Raw genomic sequence first — 27,416 nt, 5'->3', positions numbered from 1 at the left:
AGCGGGTGCAAAGTTTCCTACTCGGCGGTGTGGCAAGTTTTCGTCAAGCCGCCCGAGGAAGTAAACGTAGCCTAATGTCGACTATGTGGCCAGAAAGTCAAGCGTGGCCAGGGGGCCCATGTTGGGACTACAGCGTTGCGTCAGCATATGCAGCGTCGCCATTCGGTGGCCTGGGAAAAACATGATAAAGATACGGCGGTTCTGCCTGCCCCAGCCCAGGGTTCCATTTTGTCATAGGGTGCTGGCAGATTACGGGCCTCCCATAAGTGCCGCCAGGCCCCAAATCGGCCATGGGCCCCCGTACCGCCTGGTCACGCTGCTGCTGGGCCCACAGTGTGACCTGGGTCCCTGTACGGCCTCCCATTGCTTCCACTCTGCCATGTGCCACTTTGAGGTCTCCTCACACTCCTGTGCTTTTCCATTTTGACATAGGTTGCTGGCAGATTACAGGCCTTCCATAGGTGCCGCCAGGCCCAAAATCGGCCATAGGCCCCCGTACCGCCTGGTCACGCTGCTGCTGGTCCCACAGTGTGACCTGGGTCCCTGTACGGCCTCCCATTGCTTCCACTCTGCCATGTGCCACTTTGAAATCTCCTCACACTCCTGCGGTTGTCCATTTTGTCATAGGTTGCTGGCAGATTACAGGCCTTCCATTGGTGCCGCCAGGCCCCATATCGGCCATGGGCCCCCGTACCGCCTGGTCACGCTGCTGGTCCCACAGTGTGACCTGGGTCCCTGTACGGCCTCCCATTGCTCCCACTCTGCCATGTGCCACTTTGAGGTCTCCTCACACTCCTGCGGTTTTCCATTTTGTCATAGGTTGCTGGCAGATTAGCGGCCTTCCATAGGTGCCGCCAGGCCCCATATCGGCCATGGGCCCCCGTACCGCCTGGTCACGCTGCTGCTGGTCCCACAGTGTGACCTGGGTCCCTGTACGGCCTCCCATTGCTCCCACTCTGCCATGTGCCACTTTGAGGTCTCCTCACACTCCTGCGGTTTTCCATTTTGTCATAGGTTGCTGGCAGATTAGCGGCCTTCCATAGGTGCCGCCAGGCCCCATATCGGCCATGGGCCCCCGTACCGCCTGGTCACGCTGCTGCTGGTCCCACAGTGTGACCTGGGTCCCTGTACGGCCTCCCATTGCTTCCACTCTGCCATGTGCCACTTTGAAATCTCCTCACACTCCTGCGGTTGTCCATTTTGTCATAGGTTGCTGGCAGATTACAGGCCTTCCATAGGTGACACCAGGCCCCAAATCGGCCATGGGCCCCCGTACCGCCTGGTCACGCTGCTGCTGGTCCCACAGTGTGACCTGGGTCCCTGTACGGCCTCCCATTGCTGCTGCCAGGAGGCAGCAGGGTCGCAGCTGTGTCAGTGGAGGCAAACGGCCACGGAGTAGAGCAGCAGCTCCACTGCAGCCTACCACCACAGCCAGTAGTGGTGCCGGTGTGCACGGAGGAAGTAGCAGTCAGCCAGTGAGGAGTAGCGGGTGCAAAGTTTCCTACTCGGCGGTGTGGCAAGTTTTCGTCAAGCCGCCCGAGGAAGTAAACGTAGCCTAATGTCGACTATGTGGCCAGAAAGTCAAGCGTGGCCAGGGGGCCCATGTTGGGACTACAGCGTTGCGTCAGCATATGCAGCGTCGCCATTCGGTGGCCTGGGAAAAACGTGATAAAGATACGGCGGTTCTGCCTGCCCCAGCCCAGGGTTCCATTTTGTCATAGGGTGCTGGCAGATTACGGGCCTCCCATAGGTGCCGCCAGGCCCCAAATCGGCCATGGGCCCCCGTACCGCCTGGTCACGCTGCTGCTGGGCCCACAGTGTGACCTGGGTCCCTGTACGGCCTCCCATTGCTTCCACTCTGCCATGTGCCACTTTGAGGTCTCCTCACACTCCTGTGCTTTTCCATTTTGACATAGGTTGCTGGCAGATTACAGGCCTTCCATAGGTGCCGCCAGGCCCAAAAACAGTGTGACCTGGGTCCCTGTACGGCCTCCCATTGCTTCCACTCTGCCATGTGCCACTTTGAAATCTCCTCACACTCCTGCGGTTGTCCATTTTGTCATAGGTTGCTGGCAGATTACAGGCCTCCCATAGGTGCCGCCAGGCCCCATATCGGCCATGGGCCCCCGTACCGCCTGGTCACGCTGCTGCTGAGCCCACAGTGTGACCTGGTCCCTGTACGGCCTCCCATTGCTTCCACTCTGCCATGTGCCACTTTGAAATCTCCTCACACTCCTGCGGTTGTCCATTTTGTCATAGGTTGCTGGCAGATTAGCGGCCTTCCATAGGTGCCACCAGGCCCCAAATCGGCCATGGGCCCCCGTACCGCCTGGTCACGCTGCTGCTGAGCCCACAGTGTGACCTGGGTCCCTGTACCGCCTTCCATTGCTCCCACTCTGCCATGTGCCACTTTGAGGTCTCCTCACACTCCTGCTGGTTTCCATTTTGTCATTTTTGCTGTATGGCCTCCCATTGCTGCTGCCTCCACCGCCACACTGTGGCTCCAAACACTGGTTTTGGCCCCGTGACTGGCCAAATGAGTGAAGTGTGCGGTGATTCTAAGATCGACAGCACTCATCTGCATGTCATACTGAGTGACAGTATTATTTCTCTTCCCCAGCAGACTCCAAGGGCATTTAAATTAAAGGTACAGTGTTCTGCACTAATATTAAGTCTCTCTGAAGCCTAGAAACACCCTTTTTTAAGTTAAATTCACAGCGAATTTATTCGTCTCGAATCGAATATTGTCCACGAATTCGCCGAATCAGTCGAATCGAATTTTTCATTTCTTTGCTCATCTCTAGTTCTGATGTTTTATGATTTTTATTATTTTACACAATATTAGTGCAATGATTTATGAAAGGTACAATTTCAGTTAAAAATACAGTAAAGTTAATTTCTGGGACATAAATGTAATTTATTATCTAAGGTTTCAGTAAAATATAAAAGATACATTTCCCCGCCCTGAATATAATGGGATCCCACATAACAGTCGCTGTTCATATTCAGAATTACTTTCTTACAATGGGATCTTGTGTCCGGATAAAATCTTTTATAGATCCCTTGTGACATTGTGTTCTCATTGTAAAATCCTAGATTTGTAAATCTGTCGCTGATATTTATAATGGTTTTGTCCAGAAAAAGAATGGAGTGATGTGGAGAGATGGAAACATATGTATAGATGAAAGATTGGTCTGTTGACTCCCCAGAGCTCCTTTCCATGAGAGATGTTTGTTCCCCCCCAGAACTGAACAATGGTATGTTCCTGAATGGCCAGGCTGCTGGTTTGTTGAATCCAGAGTCTACATACAAGATGCCTCCACAGTGTACATTGATGGGGCTGGGAAGGCTGGTACATGTTGTTCATTTGCTCCGGGTGCAGGAGATAGGACAGAATCCCATTGTTGCCGGGTGTCCTCGCTTTCCTCAATTCTGTACTCACTTCATTTACAAAAGCAAACTATGTGAGTGGAGAAGGTGATTGTATCCGGCTGGAGCTCAGACCTGACAGGGACTCGGGATTTTGGGCCTCTTACGTCTAAGACAAATATAGTCTGAGTTGGAGAGAAGATAAAATATCATTTCTTCTCAGAGACATTCTGAGGGGTTTTCCACAATTTGTAATTGCTGACAATTCTTTTATGGACATTCAGCTGTCAGTGGGGAAACCTGCCGACAGATGAGGAGTCATCGGTTAGGGGTGTGACCGCCTGATTTCCAGCCAATCATTAACAACCAGATATATTTCACACAGAATTCAGATAAGTCCATCAATTGTCACCAGATGAGAATTCAGAGAAAGCTCCACCCTCATTCCTTCTCCACCAATCATGGATCTCCAGTTACCCAGTCACCGTGGGCATGATTTCCTTGACATCCATCATTGGTGTCAGTGAGATAAAATAAGCCCCATTGTTGGTGTCAGTGAGATAAAATAAGCCCCATTGTTGATGTCAGTGAGATAAAATAAGCCCCATTGTTGGTATCAGTGAGATAAAATAAGCCCCATTGTTGGTGTCAGTGAGAACAAATAAGCCCCATTGTTGGTGTCAGTGAGATAAAATAAGCCCCATTGTTGGTGTCAGTGAGATAAAATGAGCCCCATTGTTGGTGTCAGTGAGATAAAATAAGCTCCATTGTTGGTGTCAGTGAGATAAAATAAGCTTCATTGTTGGTGTCAGTGAGATAATATAAGCTCTATTATTGGTGTCAGTGAGAACAAAGTGTACCCCCAGCCCAGCATAAGTGGTCAGTGGTGGTACTTACCTGATCCCACCCTCCCACTATCTCTCTGCTGATGTCACAATTATACTTTCACTGTAGGAAAGGAGATGCCGGCTCCCAGCAGTCGGGTATAATTGCAGTGCCTGGTGATGGAACCCAGAGAGAGTTCCGGAGTCATCACCTCACTGCCACTCTGAAGAGTCCTGGAACCTGCCAGACATGGACATGAACATTCCAGAACACTTAGAAACAACAAGAAGGTTCAAACTATGAGACATTTCTTGGAGCTGCAGTTCCTCTGAGCTCCACCAGGTGGTGAGTGCCCTTCTACCCAGAGAGAAAGTGATGTTAGATACAGACAGGAAGTGATGTCAGGTACATACAGGAAGTGATGTCAGGTACAGACAGGAAGTGATGCCAGGTATAGACAGGAAGTGATGTCAGGTACATACAAGACGTGATGTCAGGTACAGATGGGAAGTCATATCAGGTACATACAGGAAGTGATGTCAGGTATAGACTGGAAGTCATGTCAGGTACAGACAAGAAGTGATGTCAGGTACAGACAGGAAGTGATGTCAGGTATAGACAGGAAGTGATGTCAGGTACAGACAGGAAGCTCTGGGTGAGGTAAGTCGGGAGGAAGTGGAGAGGAGACATTGCTGTGTCTCCCAGCAGACAGAAGGTGTCAGTAATGAGGCTCCACCTGATGCTGGCTGCTGGGAAGGTATATAATCCCCCCGTAGTTTTCATCAGTGCCTCAGTGTTCTGCCTGTGAGCCGCTTCCCTGCTGGATCCTGCGTCCTGTATCTTGTATACTTTCCCCTGATTCTGGTTTCCTGCATCCTGTTCCCCCATCTCTGCTCCCGATTCCCAGTCCCGGGTCTGCCCGGTGTATGTCAGCTTCCCTCCATTGTACACAGTGTATTATAGTCAGGTTGTTGGGTCGGTTATTTGCTGTCACATTTATTTGTCACTTTTGCTTTGTTTATGATCTGTGGGTGTCGGAGGGTGTCGTGTCCATTAGTAAATGAGACTTAAAGTGATTGTAAAGGCAACTTTTTTTTCTTTTAAAACAAACATGTCATACTTACTGCTGTGTGTGATGGGTTTGCACAGAGCAGCCTGGATCCTCCTCTTCTCGGGTCCCCCACAGGTGCTCCTGGCCTCTCCCTCCTGCTGAGTGCCCCCACAGCAAGCAGTTTGTTATGGGGGCATCCAAGCAGGCTCAGGAGCAAGCCGCTGCTCTGTGTGCCCACAGAGTCCCCTCTCCCTCATTGGCTCACTGGCCATGATTGACAGCAGCAAGAGCCAACGGCCCCTGCTCCTGCCTCAGCCAAAGAGGGAGAGTCCCCAGACTGCAGAGGATCTTGAGCACATTGCTGGATCAGGATGGGGCTCAGGTGAGTATTGGGGGGGCTGCTGCACAGAGAAGGGTATTTACCTTCATATATAGAATGCATGGAGGTAACAAACCTCCTGACTTTACACCCCCTGTAATCACACTCCTCCTACTCCGTCTTATTCCACATTTCTTAGGCATAGCCCACCGATCTGGTCATCCCTGCTGTCACTGGATACCTGCATTCCTTACAAGGGTTTATATTCCTCACCAGTGTACTCTGTATACCGGGCTGTATACCACAACATCCTGACCATTGTACTATGCATGCTGGGCTGTATATGACATACTCCTGACCACTGCGCTCTGTACACAGGCCTAAGATATACTCCTGACCACTGCACTCTGTTACACAGGCCTAAGATATACTCCTGACCACTGCGCTCTGTACACAGGCCTAAGATATAATCCTGACCACTGCACTCTGTACACAGGCCTAAGATATAATCCTGACCACTGCACTCTGTACACAGGCCTAAGATATAATCCTGACCAGTGCGCTCTGTACACGGGCCTAAGATATACTCCTTACCACTGCGCTCTATACACAGGCCTAAGATATACTCCTGACCACTGCACTCTGTACACAGGCCTAAGATATAATCCTGACCACTGCACTCTGTACACAGGCCTAAGATATACTCCTGACCACTGCACTCTGTACACAGGCCTAAGATATAATCCTGACCACTGCACTCTGTACACAGGCCTAAGATATACTCCTGACCACTGCGCTCTGTACACAGGCCTAAGATATACTCCTGACCACTGCGCTTTGTACACAGGCCTAAGATATAATCCTGACCACTGCACTCTGTACACAGGCCTAAGATATACTCCTGACCACTGCACTCTGTACACAGGCCTAAGATATACTCCTGACCACTGCGCTCTATACACAGGCCTAAGATATACTCCTGACCACTGCGCTTTGTACACAGGCCTAAGATATAATCCTGACCACTGCACTCTGTACACAGGCCTAAGATATACTCCTGACCACTGCGCTCTGTACACAGGCCTAAGATGTAATTATAACCACTGCGCTCTGTACACAGGCCTAAGATATACTCCTGACCACTGCGCTTTATACACAGGCCTAAGATATACTCCTGACTACTGCACTCTGTACACAGGCCTAAGATGTAATTCTTACCACTGCACTCTGTACACATGCCTAAGATATAAACCTGACCACTGCACTCTGTACACAGGCCTAAAATATAACCCTGACCACTGCACTCTATACACAGGGTTGTATATGACATACTCCTGACCACTGCGCTCTGTACACAGGCCTAAGATATAACCCTGACCACTGCACTCTGTACACAAAGCTGTATATGATATACTCCTAACCACTGCACTCTGTACACAGGGCTGTATATAATATGCTCATGACCACTGCACTCTGTACACAGGGCTGTATATACAGTTGTGTCCAAAATTATTCAACCCCCAATGCTGTAAAGGGGTTTAGGGACTATAGTGTACATTTGGAATTGTATTCAGAATCAAATCCTACAAGGACGTTGTAACTACCCAAATGCAACTAAAATGACATCAATTGTTTATGTAATACAGTAGTAAATGGTTCTTATGTGGTTTCTTCATTGCCACAATTATTCAACCCCTTAAAGACTACCACTCTGAAGAACAGAGGTTCATACAGGTGCTTTCCATCAGGTATTGAAAACACCTGTGGATGTCACCGAGCAGCAATCAAGCATAATAAGCACCAATTAGGCAGCTTTAAAATGACTGTGATACTCAGCTCCTTCTAGACATTTACTGGTGTGGTTACAAACATGGTGAAGGCAAGAGAATGGTCCAGGAAGACAAGAGAAGAGGTGATTTCTCTTCACAGGAAGGGCAATGGCTATAAGAAGATTGCAAAGATGTTAAACATACCAAGAGACACCTTAGGAAGCATCATTCGCAAATTCAAGGCAAAGGGCACTGTTGAAACGCTACCTGGTCGTGGCAGAAAGAAGATGCTGACTTCGACTGCTGTGCGCTACCTGAAGCGTAGAGTGGAGAGAAGTCCCCGTGTGACTGCTGAGGAACTGAGAAAAGATTTGTCAGATGTGGGTACAGAAGTTTCAGCCCAGACAATAAGACGCACACTGCGTAATGAAGGCCTCCGTGCCAGAACTCCCAGGCGTACCCCCTTGCTGTCTCCAAAGAATAAGAAGAGTCGACTGCAGTATGCCAAAAGCCATGTGGACAAACCACAAAAGTTGTGGGATAGTGTTCTGTGGACTGATGAAACAAAATTAGAACTGTTTGGGCCCATGGATCAACGCTATGTTTGGAGGAGGAAGAACAAGGCCTATGATGAAAAGAACACCTTGCCTACTGTGAAGCATGGTGGAGGGTCAATCATGCTTTGGGGCTGTTTTGCTTCTGCAGGTACAGGGAAGCTTCAGCGTGTGCAAGGTACCATGAATTCTCTTCAGTACCAGGAGATATTGGATGGAAACGTGATGCAGTCCGTCACACACCTGAGGCTTGGGAGACGTTGGACCTTTCAACAGGACAATGATCCCAAGCATACCTCCAAGTCCACTAGAGCATGGTTGCAGAGGAAAGGCTGGAACATTTTGGAGTGGCCATCGCAGTCACCAGACTTAAATCCGATTGAGAACCTCTGGTGGGACTTAAAGAAAGCAGTTGCAGTGCGCAAGCCTAAGAATGTGACTGAACTGGAGGCCTTTGCCCATGAAGAATGGGCGAAGATACCCGTAGATCGCTGCAAGACACTTGTGTCAAGCTATGCTTCACGTTTAAAAGCTGTTATAACTGTAAAAGGATGCTGTACTAAGTACTAAGATTGAATGTCACTTGGGGGTTGAATAAAACTGATAATGCTGTGAGCACAGAAAAGACATTTGTGGTTATTTCATTATAACTGTTATGTTATATTTGTCTGACCTACAAGTGCCTCTTTAATGTAAATGTAAGCAAGATGACTGAATGATCAAAAGCAATGTCAAACTGGCCAAAACACTCAATTTCAGTGGGGGTTGAATAATTTTGGACACAACTGTAATATGCTCATGACCACTGCACTCTGTACACAGGCCTAAGATATTATCCTGACCACTGCACTCTATACACGGGACTGTATATGACATATTCCTGACCACTGCACTCTGTACACAGGCCTAAGATATAAACATGGCCACTGCACTCTATACATAGGGCTGCATATGATATGTTCCTGACCTCTGTACACAGGCCTAAGATATAATCCTGACCACTGCACTCTGTACACAGGTCTAAGATATAATCCTGACCACTGCACTCTGTACACAGGGCTGTATATGAAAGGTTTCTGACCACTGCACTGTATACACAGGTCTAAGATATAATCCTGACCACTGCACTCTGTACACAGGGCTGTATATGAAAGGTTCCTGACCACTGCACTGTATACACAGGTCTAAGATATAATCCTGACCACTGCACTCTATATACAGGGCTGTATATGACATGTTCCTGACCACTGCACTCTATACACAGGGCTGTATATGATATACTCCTGACCACTGCACTCTATACACAGAGCTGTATATGATATGCTCCTGACCACTGCACTCTGTACACAGGACTGTATGTGACATGTTCCTAACCACTGCACTCTTTTTGCTGCGCCATGTATGACATGTTCCTGACCAATGGCCACATCTAAATGCTGGGCTGTATAAGACATGATCTTACCCACTGTGCGCTGTACATGACATACCACTTCTGACTACTTCACTCTGTATGAGGACTGTATATCATATACTCCTGACCACTACACTCTGGGATGGAAACCACATACTCCTGACCACTACATTCTATATTCTGGGATGGAAAACACATACTCCTGACCACTACACTCTGTACTCTGAGATGTAAATCACATACTCCTGACCACTACACTCTGTACTCTGGGATGTAAATCACATACTCCTGACCACTACACTATGTACTCTGGGATGTAAATCACATACTCCTGACCACTACATTCTGTACTCTGGGATGTAAATCACATACTCCTGACCACTACACTCTGTACTCTGGGATGGAAATCACATATTCCTGACCACTACACTCTGTACTCTGGGATGTAAATCACATATTCCTGACCACTACACTATGTACTCTGGGATGTAAATCACATACTCCTGACCACTACATTCTATACTCTGGGATATAAATCACATACTCCTGACCACTACATTCTATACTCTGGGATATAAATCACATACTCCTGACCGCTACATTCTGTATTATGGGATGTAAATCACATACTCCTGACCACTACACTCTGTACTCTGGGATGTAAATCACATACTCCTGACCACTACATTCTGTACTCTGGGATGGAAATCACATACTCCTGACCACTACATTCTGTACTCTGGGATAGAAATCACATACTCCTGACCACTACACTCTGTATTCTGGGATGTAAATCACATACTCCTGACCACTGCATTCTGGGATGGAAATTACATACTCCTGACCACTGCACTCTGTACTCTGGGATGGAAATCACATACTCCTGACCACTACACTCTGTACTCTGGGATGTAAATCACATACTCCTGACCACTACATTCTGCACTCTGGGATGTAAATCACATACTCCTGACCACTACATTCTGCACTCTGGGATGGAAATCACATACTCCTGACCACTACACTCTGTACTCTGGGATGGAAATCACATACTCCTGACCACTACATTCTGTACTCTGGGGTGTAAATCACATACTCCTGACCACTACATTCTGTACTCTGGGGTGTAAATCACATACTCCTGACCACTACACTCTGTACTCTGGGATGGAAATCACTTACTCCTGACCACTGCACTCTGTACTCTGGGATGTAACTCCTGACCACTGCACGTTGTTTGCAGGGCTGTATGAAGCAGTCTCCTGACCCCTGCACTCTGGGCCATTATTCATGATGAACCAGAAACTGGATGACCTGTAAAGGCTTGTAAAGTGTCTCCTGTGAGAAATGTTTGGGCCCCAAAGATCCCCATCATGGCCCCGACACACACAATTCTTTTCACTCAATAAATTCTTTATTATAGTTTTACTTCTAATAAGATTGTAATCATAGAATCAGGAAATAACAAAGGAAGGAATCCGATTGGTCAGGAAGATCCCTTGTCTGGAATGTGGGGGCGGAGTCATTATTATTGGTGTACAATACAATACACAACGTGTTCCATTATTATAACAAAGTATTGTAGAAAAGATCCCAACATGTGACATGGCTGAATGAATGCTGGTCATATTAGTTCATCTATTCTCTAAGTGGGGCGGTATCTATTGGGCCAATCCCTTTTACAAACCACACATAATATCGCCCTTCAAAGTGAAAACAGAAACGATTTGCACAAAATCAAAGAGTAGAAATATTTTCCGGTGGATCCCCTCTACCCAGACCCCATATGTAGACATAGAACAACAAGCTGTGTTCCCTCTCGTGCCGCACTCCTCCAACCACCCAAACCCACACAGAAGCCAAGGGAAATAATGAGAGGAAAGTTTCCCCCTAGTTTGGGGCGGAGTTCTCCTTCCCTCCTGTTGGGGGATGGGAGAAGGATGGACTGAAGACAGAGAGACGCTTCGGGGTCACCACTGTTCTGTAGAGCCTTGAAATGAAGGTCATCAACTTCAGAAGTTCTTGTTGTCTGTGTAAAGTTCCCCGATAACGAGATCTGGGCTCTCCCGGCTTCTAGCTCTGTAACCCGCTATATCATTATCAGGAAACGCAACTCCGACACCCAAGAAGGGCTGAAGTTGTGTCCTTCATTTCCAGGATCTACTGACCACTCTGCACCCCGACATTTACTGCACTTCATCCATGTCTTTGGGGACCTCTCATCTCCTTATCAACTGTTCCTTCCATGATGAAGATCAGCCATGGAGTATATCTGAGGTGTATATCAGGGTGTGCTTCTTCCCCACATGAGAGCTGGGATGTCCAGCAACATTCATCTAGAAGACATTTCCCGCACTCAAGGCACTAATATACCTCCAGGGTTGTGTGGGACCCCTGATGTACAGGAAGACAGGACTTCAGTGAGGAACATTTCCCTCACTAAGGACAGGAAAGTGGCTTCTCCCCATGTGAGATCTCTGATGTCTGTAAAGATTGGATGTCTGTGAAAAACATTTCCCGCACTCATGACAGGAATACGGCTTCTCCCCTGTGTGATATCTCTGATGTTTGTGAAGACTAGACTTCTCTGAAAAACATTTCCTGCACTCAGGACAGGAATATGGCTTCTCCCCCGTGTGAGATCTCTGGTGTGTGTAAAGATTGGACTTCACTGAAAAACATTTGCTGCAATCAGGACAGGAATATGGCTTTTCCCTCGTGTGACATCTCTGATGTCTGTAAAGACTGGACTTATCTGAAAAACATTTTTGACACTCAGGACAGGAATATGGCTTCTCTCCCGTATGAGATCTCTGATGTGTGTAAAGATTGAACTTCTGTGAAAAACTTTTCCCACACTCAGGACAGGAATATGGCTTCTCCCCCGTGTGAGATCTCTGATGTGTGTGAAGACTGGACTTGTGTGAAAAACTTTTCCCGCACTCAGGACAGGAATATGGCTTCTCCCCTGTGTGAGATCGCTGATGTGTGTAAAGATTGAACTTCTGTGAAAAACTTTTCCCACACTCAGGACAGAAATACGGTTTCTCTCCCGTGTGAGATCTTTTATGCACATTAACATGGTATGTAGAACAGATCCTCTTGCCGCACTCAGTACAGGAGAAGCTCTTCCCTGTTGGAAGGCTGGCCCGGTCCCGCACAGTCTGAGGTTCCTCAGGATACGAGGAATCCGATGGTCCATCTACACTGGGTGGTGCCGGATGGACATTGGAGGGAGCCGGGTTTTCTCCTGGACTATACTGTGTGATGTCCTCATCTTCTACTTTCCAGTCTGGAGACAAAGTGAGACAATCCTCGGAGGTTTTCCTCATCTCCCGGCCATGGACTAAAATACAAAGACAAAGAGGATTACTAGACAGGAGCTGATTGGTTCCCCCAAACCAGGACTCCGCCCACACCAGGCAGCTTGGTCTCTGAGGAGCTTACAATTCCACCCTCAAGGGAACTAGGAAATGGCTCCTCTGATCTCCTACCAGGTCATTTCTTTATTCATGGACCTTAGTCAGAGAGTGAGGAAACAACCAGAACTGTCTTTTATAGGAGGGACAGTGATGAGGGGATTATAGGATGAGGGTCCCCACCCCCTCTATCACTCATCGCCATCTTCCCAACACAATAAGTACTGCACTTCCTTATTTAGTCCATGATTTAGTCATGAAGAACAGCGGGGCTGAGCCCCACCAGAGGTCAGAGAGTGAGGATGGGGGGAGAACAACCAAGATGAAGACTGGACTGATCCTGAAGACCACCATCATTGGGGTATTGACTCCTCCCTCATTATCACTTTCTGTTTAAGGGACCAAAGTTGGAGGATGTTATCACATTATTATGACCATGTAAAAGTCTGTGCTCCAATCACATCATCCGATATAAAATGTCCAGCTGGGAGGAAATGGGGGGAACAAAAGAGAATCCATATTATGTGTATAAATAGCAGTGGGGGGAGGGGGAGAGCGGAAGTCAGGAATATGGAATGTACAACATAGAGTATATAGTGCAGGGGTCAGGAGTATGTAATGTACAACATAGAGTATATAGTGCAGGGGTCAGGAGTATGTAATGTACAACAGAGTATATAGTGCAGGGGTCAGGAGTATGTAATGTACAACATAGAGTATATAGTGCAGGGGTCAGGAGTATGTAATGTACAACATAGAGTATATAGTGCAGGGGTCAGGAGTATGTAATGTACAACATAGAGTATATAGTGCAGGGGTCAGGAGTATGTAATGTACAACATAGAGTATATAGTGCAGGGGTCAGGAGGATGTAATGTACAACATAGAGTATATAGTGCAGGGGTCAGGAGTATGTAATGTACAACATAGAGTATATAGTGCAGGGGTCAGGAGGATGTAATGTACAACATAGAGTATATAGTGCAGAGGTCAGGAGTATGTAATGTACAACAGAGTATATAGTGCAGGAGTCAGGAGTATGTAATGCACAACAATTTATATAGTGCAGGGGTCAGGAGTATGTACTGTACAACATAGAGTATATAGTGCAGGGGTCAGGAGTATGTAATGCACAACATAGAATGTATAGTGCAGGCATCAGGAGAATGTAATGTACAACAGATTATATAGAGCAGGGGTCAGGAGTATGTAATGCACAACAGAGTATATAGTGCAGGGGTCAAGAGGATGTAATGCACAACATAGATTATATAGTGCAGGGGTCAGGAGTATGTAATGTACAACATAGATTATATAGTGCAGGGGTCAGGAGGATGTAATGTACAATATAAATTATATAGTGTAAGGGTCAGGTCTCATAATATTGGTACTCAGCAATCAGGGGAAGATTGTTTACTGTAGACAAGTTGCAGAGATCCCACACCGCTGCCTCCCATCTCCTGAGACTGCACTCAGTGACTTGGGTCTGAGACACTACAGACATATCCCTCCACCAGGCACAGCCAGCAGACCACAGAGCAAGGAACCCTGGGAGAATTGTTCTGTCAGAGATCTTACTAGACCCGGGCATGGAGTAAAAGACTTAAAGCACACACCCCAGGTGCCTAGGTAGAGCAATGTCTAAAGTGAAAATGAACATTTTGCTGCCAGCTGATCCCCAGAATCTCCATAAATCCAGTCTAGATACATAAATTGTGTCTGCAGCACAGAGAAGGAAGATTATCCGAGAGAAATCCAGGAATACAGGACGGGGAACACAGCTCAGGAAAGTGACCAGGGGATTACAGGCTGATATCACCCAGTCCCCGCCCTACTCTGGACCAATCAGTGAGCAGTATGGGTGGAGGAATGGATTTAGTGTTCATGACCCACCTGTGCTGATCTCTGTAGGAGTGTCCTCCTCTATAAATGTCCCCGTTATTCCATCCTCCTCCATAGACTGCTGATCATCCCTCACATACGCCTCTTCTTCTTCTGCTTTCACCTCAAATTCTATATCGATTGGATCTCCACTCTAAATCAAGAGAAGGAGAGAAAATATCATCTGTAAAATATAAGCTCACATAAAATATCCACACATTGTCTCTATGAGTCCATGTTCTAGATTCTCCATCCCACCAACCTTGCAATAGTGAGGGATGGTGTGACCTTCCTGTGTGGAATCCCGGGAATACAGAGGACGGGGACATCTCTCTGGTGGGTTCCTGGTATTAGGTGGCTCCATAACATCCTTGTGTCCTTCTGAAAACTCCTCCATCACTCCATACTCCTCATCCTCCTCTTTATACTCTTCTTTAACATCAATATTATCATCCCCGAGGATTCCACTCTGAAAGATATAATAAAACATTCATTGTAACAAACATGCTGTGTATAAATCACAACTACCAATAATTGTCATCATCTACCTGATGATGGTGAGGGATGGTGTGACCTTCCTGTGTGGAATCCCGGGAATACAGAGGACGGGGACATCTCTCTGGTGGGTTCCCATGACTGGATCCATCTGTAGGAAACACACACACTGACTGAATCCATTGTTTCTATGTGTTTATCAGATGATGGGGGATCTAGGTGGATCCTCCGTACTGCTCTCTCCTTTACAATAAAGTCTCCTCTTACCCGGTGATGTGAGGGGCGGCTGATTGTCCATCATGACGTCCTTGTAGAGATCCTTGTGTCCTTCTAAATACTCCCACTCCTCCATGGAGAAATAGACAGTGACACCCTGACACCTTATAGGAACCTGACACACACAATGATACAGTCACCATCCAGACACATCCCTTGTCTGTTACTGGAGAATGTCCCAGAATTCCCGGCACCGCTCACCTCTCCTGTCAGCAGCTCCATCATCTTCTTGGTGACTTCTAGAATCTTCTGCATGTTGTGTCTCTCAGGATTTAGGGAGTCACATGGAGGCACTGTGATGGTCATATGATCACCTGACTTCAGAAGAGGAAATCTCTGTATTGAGGAACCAATAGGAATATCATGTTAGAATCCCAGAATCCTCCTCACCTCTCCGGTCAGGTCTGTGTTTTATTAATAGAGATGAGTGATGTCATGTGACCTCCCAGAATCCTCCTCACCTCTCTGGTCAGGTCTGTGTATTATTAATAGAGATAAGAGTGTTGTCATGTGACCTCCCAGAATCCTCCTCACCTCTCCGGTCAGGTCTGTGTTTTATTAATAGAGATAAGAGTGATGTCATGTGACCTCCCAGAATCCTCCTCACCTCTCCGGTCAGCAGGTAGATGATCTCCAGGGTGAGGTTTAGTATCTTCTCAGTCATGTGACTCCGGTCCTCCTCCATCCTCATTGGTGCCATCATGTGATCTATACAGGTCTCCTTGTAGACCGATAACTTTGGGAAATGAAAGTAAGAATGATTTGGATGGTATTGGTCACACAATAATAGGATGTGGATGTGAGGGGGGAATAGGAGGGTTGCTGGACATTGAAGAATTACTCCCCCCATGGGAAGACATTTAGTTTGGACTGTTCAGTATTTGCTACATCTTGGAGGTCCGGGGACCCTCTTGATCTGCCGAAGCAGAAATCCCCTTTTCTCTGTTGGGTTTGTTTGTTCTCTGAACTGGTTTTGATGAGTTTCAGATCTGCAGACAAGGAATGATAAATACGATCCTTTCTATGACTTTTGGTGAAAATCCCCCTGCCATCCACAGGTGATAAATAAGATAAATGAAATATGCACGTTCAAGCTGCTACCACCCTTACCTTATACCAAAGGATGTACAATATATATAAAATAATGGTGAAACGCTATACATATGCAATAATCATAAATACACATATAAAAAAAAACATATATCAATAATAAACTGAGATAATTAAAAAGTGCAATATAAGAAAATAAATCAAATACATAAATCTACATAAAAAGATAAACACAATAATAAATCACAGTGACTGGTGCTAATATTCCACACTTGTGATGGTGTGCAAATGACAGGTCTAATGACCTCACAAAATGTGCCAAAAAGAAATCCCCCCAATTACAATAGAGGGATATACAAGTAGGGTGTCACTCAATATACTCAATAATAAAGTGACTGGTGCTCATAAACCACAAAATTAATTAACATATAAATATCAAATGACAAGAATAAAGTCCACAATGTAGTGCAGACCAATATGTGCAAAAATTGGTGTGCAAAATATACAAATAAAGTGCTTCACTTTTCCACTCCAACCTCAATGCGTGGTCGTGAGACCCTCTAGTGTATCTCTCCGTAAGTGCCTAGAGTGCCTCCTCACCTCCCTAACTCGACCCCTAGGGGCCACAACTCTAACAGCAGGCTCTCCACACCATAGGGGATTATAAACAACTGGCTCCACTTAGTCTCCACTGACAGATCAGGTTCCCTCTCAGGTAATGGTCACCGTAGTGAAGCTGAAAGGTACATGGTATGTATCAGGGCCATAGAGGAGTAAACAGAAGAGACCTCCATAGTGTGATACTATTTACTGATTTATAACAAATTAGAACGCCAAATGAACACTCACGTTTCAGCTGGTACAGACAAGCGGTTTCCCATGTGCTATGGGTGTACTGTGGGACACTGAGTGTATGAAGATGGCGTGTACCAGAAGTGCGTCAACCGGAAATGCATCACCGCGCTCTACACATTACTCCACGATTACCACGTGGCTTCCTCAGGATATCACAATTGGTGACATGGTCTTCTATTTATAATTCATTGAGATGTCAATCAGCCAAAGTAGGGTGGAGACTCCTCTTCCATTTTGTTGTAGTCTAATTCCTAATCCGGCAGCCATTTTCCCTAGTACATTAAGCGCTCTCCTATGTGAATCTTATTATTCTGCAGATTAATGTGAAGTCCCTATATTTGTGTTCCTGTGGATAGCTTCCATGGATGTATAAAATGTATACATAGAAATGTGCATACACTGGAAGGAAATTCCTATACCCACAAAGCTGCATACAGTGGGTGATCACCAGAAGTATCAGACCTTTCTCAATGTATATAAAATTGACATCTCATTGAATTATAAATAGAAGACCATGTCACCAATTGTGATATCCTGAGGAAGCCACGTGGTAATCGTGGAGTAACGCGTAGAGCGCAATGACGCATTTCCGGTTGACACACTTCCGGTACACGCCGTCTTCATACACTCAGTGTCCCACAGTACACCCATAGCACATGGGAAACCGCTTGTCTGTACCAGCTGAAACGTGAGTGTTCATTTGGTGTTCTAATTTGTTATAAATCAGTAAATAGTATCACACTATGGAGGTCTCTTCTGTTTACTCCTCTATGGCCCTGATACATACCATGTACCTTTCAGCTTCACTACGGTGACCATTACCTGAGGGGGAACCTGATCTGTCAGTGGAGACTAAGTGGAGCCATTGGAGCCAGTTGTTTATGATTCTTTATGGTGTGAAGAGCCTGCTGTAAAAAGAGTTGTGGGCCCTAGGGGTCGAGTTAAGGAGGTGAGGAGGCACTCTAGGCACTTATGGATAGATACACTAGAGTGTCACACGAGCACGCATTGAGGTTGGAGTGGAAAAGTGAAGCACTTTATTTGTATATTTTTCACACCTTCCTATGACTTGTTTGCTCTGAGGCAGTGCTGTGAGGTCAATGTCGGCTCATCATGAGGTCCAGGAAGGGGAACTTGCTGACTTTTGGCCGGATTTGCTGACTTTAATAGCCAGAACTCTGACTGCAAGGCTCCAATCTCTGGCAGCCTGCTGACTGACAGGAGTGATGTCACTGTCACTCTCTGCCATAAGAGAAGGGATTGGATAGCAGGAGGATGGTGCTGGTGAAGTAGTTAGCTGTGGGGGAGGAATCTGTTCTCTTCCCTCCAATGACAGCTCATAATGGGTAGAAGGAGAACATAAGGGAGGGGTTACTTCTCTTCATTGCCAAGTATACTGTAGTATCCAGGACATTGTACAGAGAGGCGGTGGGTACCTGAGGCTCTGAATTCCAGCACCGGGCACTGCCAGAGCCTGTGTCATGGGAGGTATTGGAGTGTCTCCAGAAGATGTTCAGCACTGAATGCTGACTACTTTCTAGTGAATAATGCACCAACAGACCTCTAAGAACAAGTGCCCACCAAGGGATGAAGGATTGTCCTTTTTCATTCCACTTGGTATACTGGAAAATAATATTTGACCAGTGAGATGATAAGAAGGTGAAGGTTGTCTTCCTTTCCTGGTAGGAGTTCTGTAAGGAGGTCTGGAAAGTAAATTCATGTGGGAGAGTAAGCAGAGACTAAGAGCCCCCTCCCTACCTCAGTGTCCCCCTGAGCCTGACAATCTTCTCTTCCCTCAAAGCCCTGCTCCCCGCCAACCCTATCCACCCAGATTCCTTCAGCTACTCTACCCCCTCAAAGCTCTTGAGCTCCACTACCCCTTAGGGGACCTAAAGTCCCTCATCCTCAGTAACCCCTGAGAGACCCTTCAGCTCCTCTACTTCCCTCAGACCCCTCAGTATTCCTCCCTCTGACACCAATGATGGAACATATTCTTCATGGCCGGCTGGGGAATGTTTCCTTCCTCCTGAGCAGCAATGTAAGGGGCTCTATGCTCCATACTCCTGACCCCGGCACTCCATCATTGTGTTGGCTGCATAGTGTAATGATTGCCCATTGGCTGCCTGTGTAGTGTCATCATTGCCCTTTGTAGGCCATGTATGGTCAGGATGGTCCTTGTCTTGTCTATTTATTGTCAGTGCTGTTTGTTTAGAGGACCATATTACTAGAATTTATCTCCACAATGAGGAGAATGTTCCGGCCCCGGAAGTGGGGGAATGTTCTGCCCCTGAAGGGGGTAATCTGGGTTCCCACACTATATATGTGTGTATCATCATCTGCTGGAGATAAAAGACGTCACAGTGACTATGGAGGAAGAGGACGGACATGACTATGGAGGAAGAGGACGGACATGACTACGGAGGAAGAGGACGGACGTGACTATGGAAGAAGAGGACGGACGTGACTATGGAAGAAGAGGACGGACGTGACTATGGAGGAAGAGGACGGACGTGACTATGGAGGAAGAGGACGGACGTGACTGTGGAGGAAGAGGACGGACGTGACTGTGGAGGAAGAGGACGGACGTGACTGTGGAGGAAGAGGACGGACGTGACTGTGGAGGAAGAGGACGGACGTGACTGTGGAGGAAGAGGACGGACGTGACTGTGGAGGAAGAGGACGGACGTGACTGTGGAGGAAGAGGACGGACGTGACTGTGGAGGAAGAGGACGGACGTGACTATGGAGGAAGAGGACGGACGTGACTATGGAGGAAGAGGACGGACGTGACTATGGAGGAAGAGGACGGACGTGACTATGGAGGAAGAGGACGGACGTGACTATGGAGGAAGAGGACGGACGTGACTATGGAGGAAGAGGACGGACGTGACTATGGAGGAAGAGGACGGATGTGACTATGGAGGAAGAAGACGGACGTGACTATGGAGGAAGAGGACGGACGTGACTATGGAGGAAGAGGACGGACGTGACTATGGAGGAAGAGGACAGACGTGACTATGGAGGAAGAGGACGGACGTGACTATGGAGAAAGAGGACGGACGTGAGTATGGAGAAAGACGACGGACGTGACTATGGAGGAAGAGGACGGACATGATGGGGGTTACTGGGTGTAAATAAGAAATAACATCTTATTACCTCATCTTCTGCCATGTCCATCAACATCTCCTTGCCGATTTCTAAGGTATGGAACTTCCTATCTTTATTCCAGATGACTTCCTCTCTGTACCTGACATCACTTCATGTCTATACCTGACATCACTTCCTGTCTGTATTCCATAGAGAAGTTCTGTCTGGAGAGAAATGAGATCCCCATCTTGTGGAGTTCAGAGGAACTGCAGCCCCAAGAAACATCCCTAATAACCATTCCTGCATTGTATCTACCTTACAGAGATACCAGGGACGTTCAAAAAGAACTAAAAAAAGTAAGAAACAATAAATCTAACTCTTATGCAACCAACTGTTTAAAAAAGATATTTTACTACAGATAGAAAAGTCTTAAAGACACAGAACACAAGATAAAAACAAAATACCTAATAAAACAGAAACCTCCAAAACAGATCTTTTTGGGTAAAAAAAATGCAAAAATACATCCTAAAGTATAAGAATATCTATCAATCCACTGATAATGAGGATGTTAGACATAAATGACAAGGATGTAATGGTCACAGAGGAATGGTGGTGGAGATCTCTCACAGTAAGAACACTTCCTTGAATGGTTCTATAAATAAAGAATGAATCCTGGAGGGAATAAAGCTGTAAAGCAATAAATAATATATAAACTGGGCCATCCACTTCATCCATAAAGACATTGTGATTGAAGATCTTCTAGATCACATAGAAGGAGGACTCATCCATGATTTCATACATTTGTTTGGAAGGATAGAACAATCCTCAGAAGGGAACATGTAGGATGACAGGAAAGGCTCCTGACTGGTGAGATCCTCCAAACATAATGATGACATCCATGAACTGGAGCGAGCTCGTTGGGGTGATAAAGCCAATCTGGAAACACTGTGTAGACGTTCTCCAAGAACTCAACACACTCCAGGTGTGGAGAAAGTCTCCAGGTGGGTTTAGCCTGTCATTTATCATAGGTAGAAATGTCCACACATGGACTTCCACAGGGACCCCCGAGACTACATATAGAACCTGTACAGTGTCCCCTGTAATGAACTGCTTCCCACCAGGCCTATAGCAGAATGACAGCTGAGCGGGATCTCTCCCATCCTGGGTGGACATCATATGAAGTCCTCCAAGTCTAGTGGCTCTGCTGTATCTTGATATGTCACCTGCTGTGTCCACCAGATGACAGATCATTGTACCAGACCAGCCCAGTACCATGTGATTGCTATGACCAATCACAGTGATCATATGACAGTTGTATACAATGAATGGCTTTCATTCATAGCCATTCATTGAGTACTATTGTGATGATCTCTGTGATTTGTCACTGGCTCAATACCTCTACTGGAAGTTTACTCCAAGCATCAACTACTCTTTCAGTAAAATAATACTTTCTGAGATTAGTTTTGAACTTTCCTCAAGTTAGTTGGAGGTCATTTCCCTATGTTCTTCATTCATGTACTTCATAAATACCTTTATGTAAGTGAGGTCTCCAGAACTGGACACAGTATTCTAAATGAGGTTGCTGGTGACCCCTCTTGTGATATAAAGATCTATATAGAGGAATCGGGACCTCCTTCCTCCCGCCGGTGACCCCTCTAGTGATATAAAGATCTATATGGAGGAATTGGGACCTCCTTCCTCCCGCCGGTGACCCCTCTAGTGATATATAGAGCTATATAGAGGAATCGGGACCTCCTTCCTCCTGCCGGTGACCCCTCTAGTGATAGGATCTACATAGAGAAATCAGGACCTCCTTCCTCCTGCTGGTGACCCCTCTAGTGATATAAAGATCTATATAGAGGAATGAGGAACTCCTTCCTCCCATCGGTGACCCCTCTAGTGATATAAAGATCTATATAGAGGAATCGGGAACTCCTTCCTCCTGCCGGTGACCCCTCTAGTGATATAAAGATCTATATAGAGGAATGAGGACCTCCTTCCTCCTGCCGGTGACCCCTCTAGTGATATAAAGACCTATATAGAGGAATGAGGAACTCCTTCCTCCTGCCGGTGACTCCTCTAGTGATGCATCCTAGAATTCTATTCACTTTCCTTACTGCCTGGCCACACTGTTTGCTCATTTTGCAATTGTCTGAAATAAGTACCCTCAAATCCTTTTCTTCTGAAGTGCTGGCCAACACTGTACCCCCAATGTTGTACTCTCTGAAGGGATGTTTTTCCCTAGGTGCATTATGTTACATTTAGAAACATTGAACTGCAATTTCCACTTTTTAACCAATCTTCCTGCAATGCCAAATCCTGTTCCATGTTACAGTCACCTCCAGGGATATCCTCCCTATTACACGCCTTTGTGTCATCAGCAAAGAGACATCCCCTAACCCAACAACCCTTTAGTTCTATCACTTACATATAGATTGCACAGAGCAGCTCCCAGTACAGAGCCTTGGGGTACACCACTAGTGACTGCTCTCTGTTCTGATTGATCCCCATTTACAACCACACTCTGGTATCTCTCCTTTATCCAGCTGCACATCCACTGAACCCCCCAAGGGCTAAGTCCTAGCTTGTCCAACTTCTGTATTAGATCATTATGTGGAACTGTATCACATGCCTTGCTGGAATCAAGATACTCTATGTCCACAGCACCACCCTGGTCCAAAACATTGGTGATATAGTCAAAAAGTCCAATCAGATGAGTCTGCCATGGTCTGCCCTCAGTAAAGCCATGCTGCTTTGGATCCAGCAAGTTGTGTGTTTTTAGATGATCAATGATCCTTCCTTTCAGGAGTGATTCCATTAACTTGACTACCACCGATGTTAGACTCACTGGCCTGTAATTGCCGGCTTCTACCTTGCTGCCCTTCTTGGATGGAACACACTGTGCACTCCATTACATGAACAACATTGGGAGTGCCGCAATCATCATCTGATCAGGATACAAAGGGGTATGAGCCAATCATAGATCAGCAGGTGCCTACAGGTTACCACCCCACAAGGTTATGAGCCAATAGTAGATCAGCAGGTGCCTACAGGATAAAACCACACAGGATTATGAGCCAATCATAGATCAGCAGGTGCCTACAGGTTATCACCCTACAGGGATATGAGCCAATCGTAGATCACCAGGTGCCTATAGGTTACCACCACACAAGGTTATGAGCCAATCATAGATCACCAGGTTGTCAGAACTGTTCTGGCTCACAGAATGAACCAGGAAGGCTGAACTTATCATCTCTACATGGACATGCTGGAAGCCATTTTGTTCTGTATATTCTATTTCATGGTTTCTGAACACAGATTCTAAGAGCATTCCAAGGTGGTTACAGCTTATGTTCCCAGGTTATAAATCTGGGGGGGGTATGGTGGGATCAGACGGCTACAAGATGAAGACTAGACATGACACCAAGTGGTAAGATAAATGGATGAGTCCATGTCTAGATTGGACAAAGGACACAAGAACTGGTCACAATGATTATTTCCCATGATCCTCTGGAAAGAGTGCATATTATACCTTACATTGTATATGGTGTTATTATTATGTGACAGGAATATCTGATCCAAAAATGTCACTTGTATTATTATTAGTATTACATGAAGTGAATGCTTGCTTACTTATGTCATCCAGGTTTATATTACTAGATTCCATTTCCACATACATATATTTATATGAAATGGTTTAACAATGAATACATATTGATATATTGGGGATATTGATAAACTCCCATGGCTTTAAGTACCATCTCTATGCTGATGACACACAAATCTATCTTTCTACTCCTCACTGTAGTGGATTGTGATTGACAGTCCACGTTTTATTAGATGATCAGTAAAATGACAATTTTATAGTCTTGCTACTGTCTGTATCTTGCTCTTTAAATTCCTTACTCTCTTAAGTGAACAATCAGATATAGGTTGACGGAACAATGATGATAATTAAGATGGCGCCTTCATCCGGAGTCTCACCCTTGGTGACTCATCAGGAGAAAAGTATCTTTTAATGTAAACAACCCCCATAAAAGGGAATGAGTCTCTTTGGGGACAATGATTGGAAGATATCAACACGGATGGACGAACACGCAGAAACCCAGTGGACTTTTCACCCAATCAATGTATATGCTTTGCCTGCATCATAAGCCCTATAAATGATACTGTTAGTTCCTCAATAAAACAGAATTTTTAGGAAGTTGGCAAACTGCGAAGTGTCAGTGTCTTACTTCCACGTGCACGTATTCTCATATTAATTTGGCTCACTGGTAGATCACGGTAAATGGTCTGTAAGTGACCGAGTCCAAGACATTTGGCGCCCAGCGTGGGGCCCGGGTTCTGAACACCGGCTCAGCCCGACCCAGAGTGGATGAGGGGGACCGTGGAGCATTCCAGACGCGGAGACTGATCACCTCCAAAAGCGGTAAGTGAATTTTTATGTCTAATAATTCCTTACCTGCGTAGTCTGGAATTGCTCAGCGGGACTACTCACCCGTCTGGCTGTCCGTTGATCAGCAAAGTGACAGGTATACTTGCCCGGGGCTCCTTTGAACCCACCTGTCAGTGTAACGTCATCTACCAGTGTGATATGTCTTGTCTTTTGTGTTGTCTTGTTGTCTGGTTGTCTGTGTGTACCAGTGTGATTGGTTGGGTTGTTGTTGATGCGCCTGTGAGGGAGGGGAGAATTACGGCAAAATATTCCTCGTCAGGAGTGGACAGGAAACACTCTGATTTGAGAGAGGGTGCCGGGCACTCGCAGTCGTGGTGACTGTCGAGGGGAAACTCGTAGTCGCAGTAATGGTGACTCGAGGGAAAAAATAACCACAGCCAGGGATTGGCTTGTGGGGGAAAAAGGAAAAAAAAAAAAAAAAAAAAAACATTTTACTCCCGACAGGCGTGTCTGAAATACTATGTCATGATCACACTGTGTATGTGGATTAATGTTTGGTGTACACCACGAAAGAGTGGGGATTCGTGAAAGTACTACAAGTAGTGGTACGGTGTCAATCGTAGATCCTGATATATTGGTTTACAGGGTTAATGTACATTATTCTCAGTGTAGCTGAAAAATAGGGAAGTTACTGGAGGAGAAGAAGGGGGGGGGCAAAGTGCTGCGCGGGTTCCACTGTCTCACGGCACAGCACTTTCAGAACAGAGTGACGGCTTTGGGGACCACCTTGGGGTCCCCGGGAGGGAAGTAAAACGAAATGGGACAGAAACTTATAAAGCCAGAGAACAGTTCGTTTGCTTGTGAACTGGTGGAGGAGAGAGAGGGACCAGAGTATGTAAAAAAGTTAAAACAGTTAAACAAGCTGGGTGGAACATGTAAGAACGGTGGGAGGTTGCAGGCGGAGGACTGGAGAAAGCTGTGTAAAGAGAAGAAAGGGCTTCTACTGAAATATAACATGTTAAAGACAGCAGAAACTTGGTTTAATGTGGCCCGCACCCTACATCAGGAGGGGTGGGTGGAGCAAAAACTGGATCAGGACAGGGGAGTTGTATATGTATATTACAGGAAAGGAGATGCGCCCAGCAAGGCGCCGCCCCCCTATGATGATGGCCCGTCCTGGAGGTGCGAGGCATGTGGAAATACAGGAAGGCCCTACCCCGAGAGTCCAGATTTTTGCATACCGTGTAGTCAGAACCTCCGGATATGTAAGGGGTGTTCAGTTAAGAATCCGGGGTGGGAGGAGATTTGCAAGGGATGTGACCGGAAGCTGACTATGCAACATCCGATGCTTCCAACTCAGTCACCTCCATTTCCGCCTCCGCCCCTTCCGCTTCCGCCCTCTTCAAAGATGGCGGCGCCCAGTGAGGCCACCGGAAGCCATGTTGACTCTGGGCTTAGTACACCGATACACCATACACACCTCATACCAGCTACCACCTTGTGCCCAGTGCTTACTGTCTCTGGCTCCCAACCACCTTCGGCCCTCCACACACCCCTAATGCCTGTAGTACCACCACCACCAAAACAAACAGAGGCTTCAGACCAAGTTGAACTGAAGACACCCACAGAATGGCAGGGCTGGAATTTTACAGATGTGGTAACCCCTACCTCTCTGCCAGACAGAAGAGGATGGGCTCAAGAAAAGACAGTGGCTGCGGCAGTCCGCCAGGGTACCCGAGAGGATGATGCTGTTTCCATTCGTTCCCAACAGAATGATCCGTTCTCAGAAGGCCATGGTCCAGAAAGCAAACCACTCGTTCAACTTCCCCCAACCACACAACCCCAACGTCAAAAATTATCTATGTATGAGTCTGGAATGGAAGCAGACTCAGCACCTCATCCCTTTTCTTCCACTTACCACAATCCTGTCTATCGCCCCCAAGGATCTGAAGGAGACCATCCCCGCCCGGTGCCCAACCTACCTGATGCTCCTATCATGTATGTGGCCTTCACTCCATCCCAAGCCTCCGCACTAGTCACAACTCTCCCGGACCCGGAGAAACACCCGATGCCTTTTTACCGGCGCATAGCCCAGATCCACAAGACCTATTCCACAGCCTGGAGGGATTTGGTCAGTCTGTGTGAGATCAAGGCTGGGGATGCATATTGGCCTATAATGGAAAAGGATCTCACCAGAGTAAAGCCAAATGAGGACACCACTTATGCCTCGGGAATTTCTTTCTGTGACCAGTTGCAGCAGTGGGCCAGAGAGAGACTGGCGGACCAGGCAACCACATTGCAGGACATTACCCAAGACAAGACTGAGTCGGTGGAAAAGTTCCATACCAGACTAACACAGGTGTTTACAGACCTGGGATTCAGTGTCCATAACAAGGTACATACTCAAATGCTGGCCTCTGCATTTGTATCAGGACTAAAGGAGTCTGTTCGCAAGGGTTTGATCACTGCCCGTCCAGAGTACCGTACCCTCCACCTGGATATACTGCTATTGGTGGCAAAAGGTCTAGAGACCGCCCAGGTGGCCCGGAAGCCGGCACCACTCATGTTGTCGGCTGGAGAGCAGGTCTCCAGAAGAAACCCACTTATCTGCTTCAACTGTGGAAAACCAGGACATTTCAGAAGGGAATGCAGAGCTCCCA

The 27,416-nt window shown here is 46.6% G+C and overlaps 1 protein-coding gene across 1 annotated transcript in view; it reads left to right on the top strand.

The window, feature by feature from the left end:
• LOC149445466 (uncharacterized) overlaps nt 1-26,792 on the top strand; it is a 109,113-nt gene extending 82,321 nt beyond the window's left edge. Inside the window, exon 3 of the mRNA XM_089653772.1 lies at nt 26,436-26,792. Coding sequence (XP_089509898.1) covers nt 26,436-26,792 — 357 coding nt within the window. The remainder of the gene's footprint in view (nt 1-26,435) is intronic.
• The last annotated feature ends 624 nt before the right edge of the window (nt 26,793-27,416 follow it).

This window comes from Staurois parvus, unplaced genomic scaffold (assembly GCF_062004578.1).
Source record: "Staurois parvus isolate SC_StPar_1 unplaced genomic scaffold, SC_StPar_1.0 ptg000720l, whole genome shotgun sequence".
In the NCBI taxonomy this organism is placed as follows: domain Eukaryota; kingdom Metazoa; phylum Chordata; class Amphibia; order Anura; family Ranidae; genus Staurois; species Staurois parvus.
This window is presented reverse-complemented; position numbering and strand designations above follow the sequence as displayed.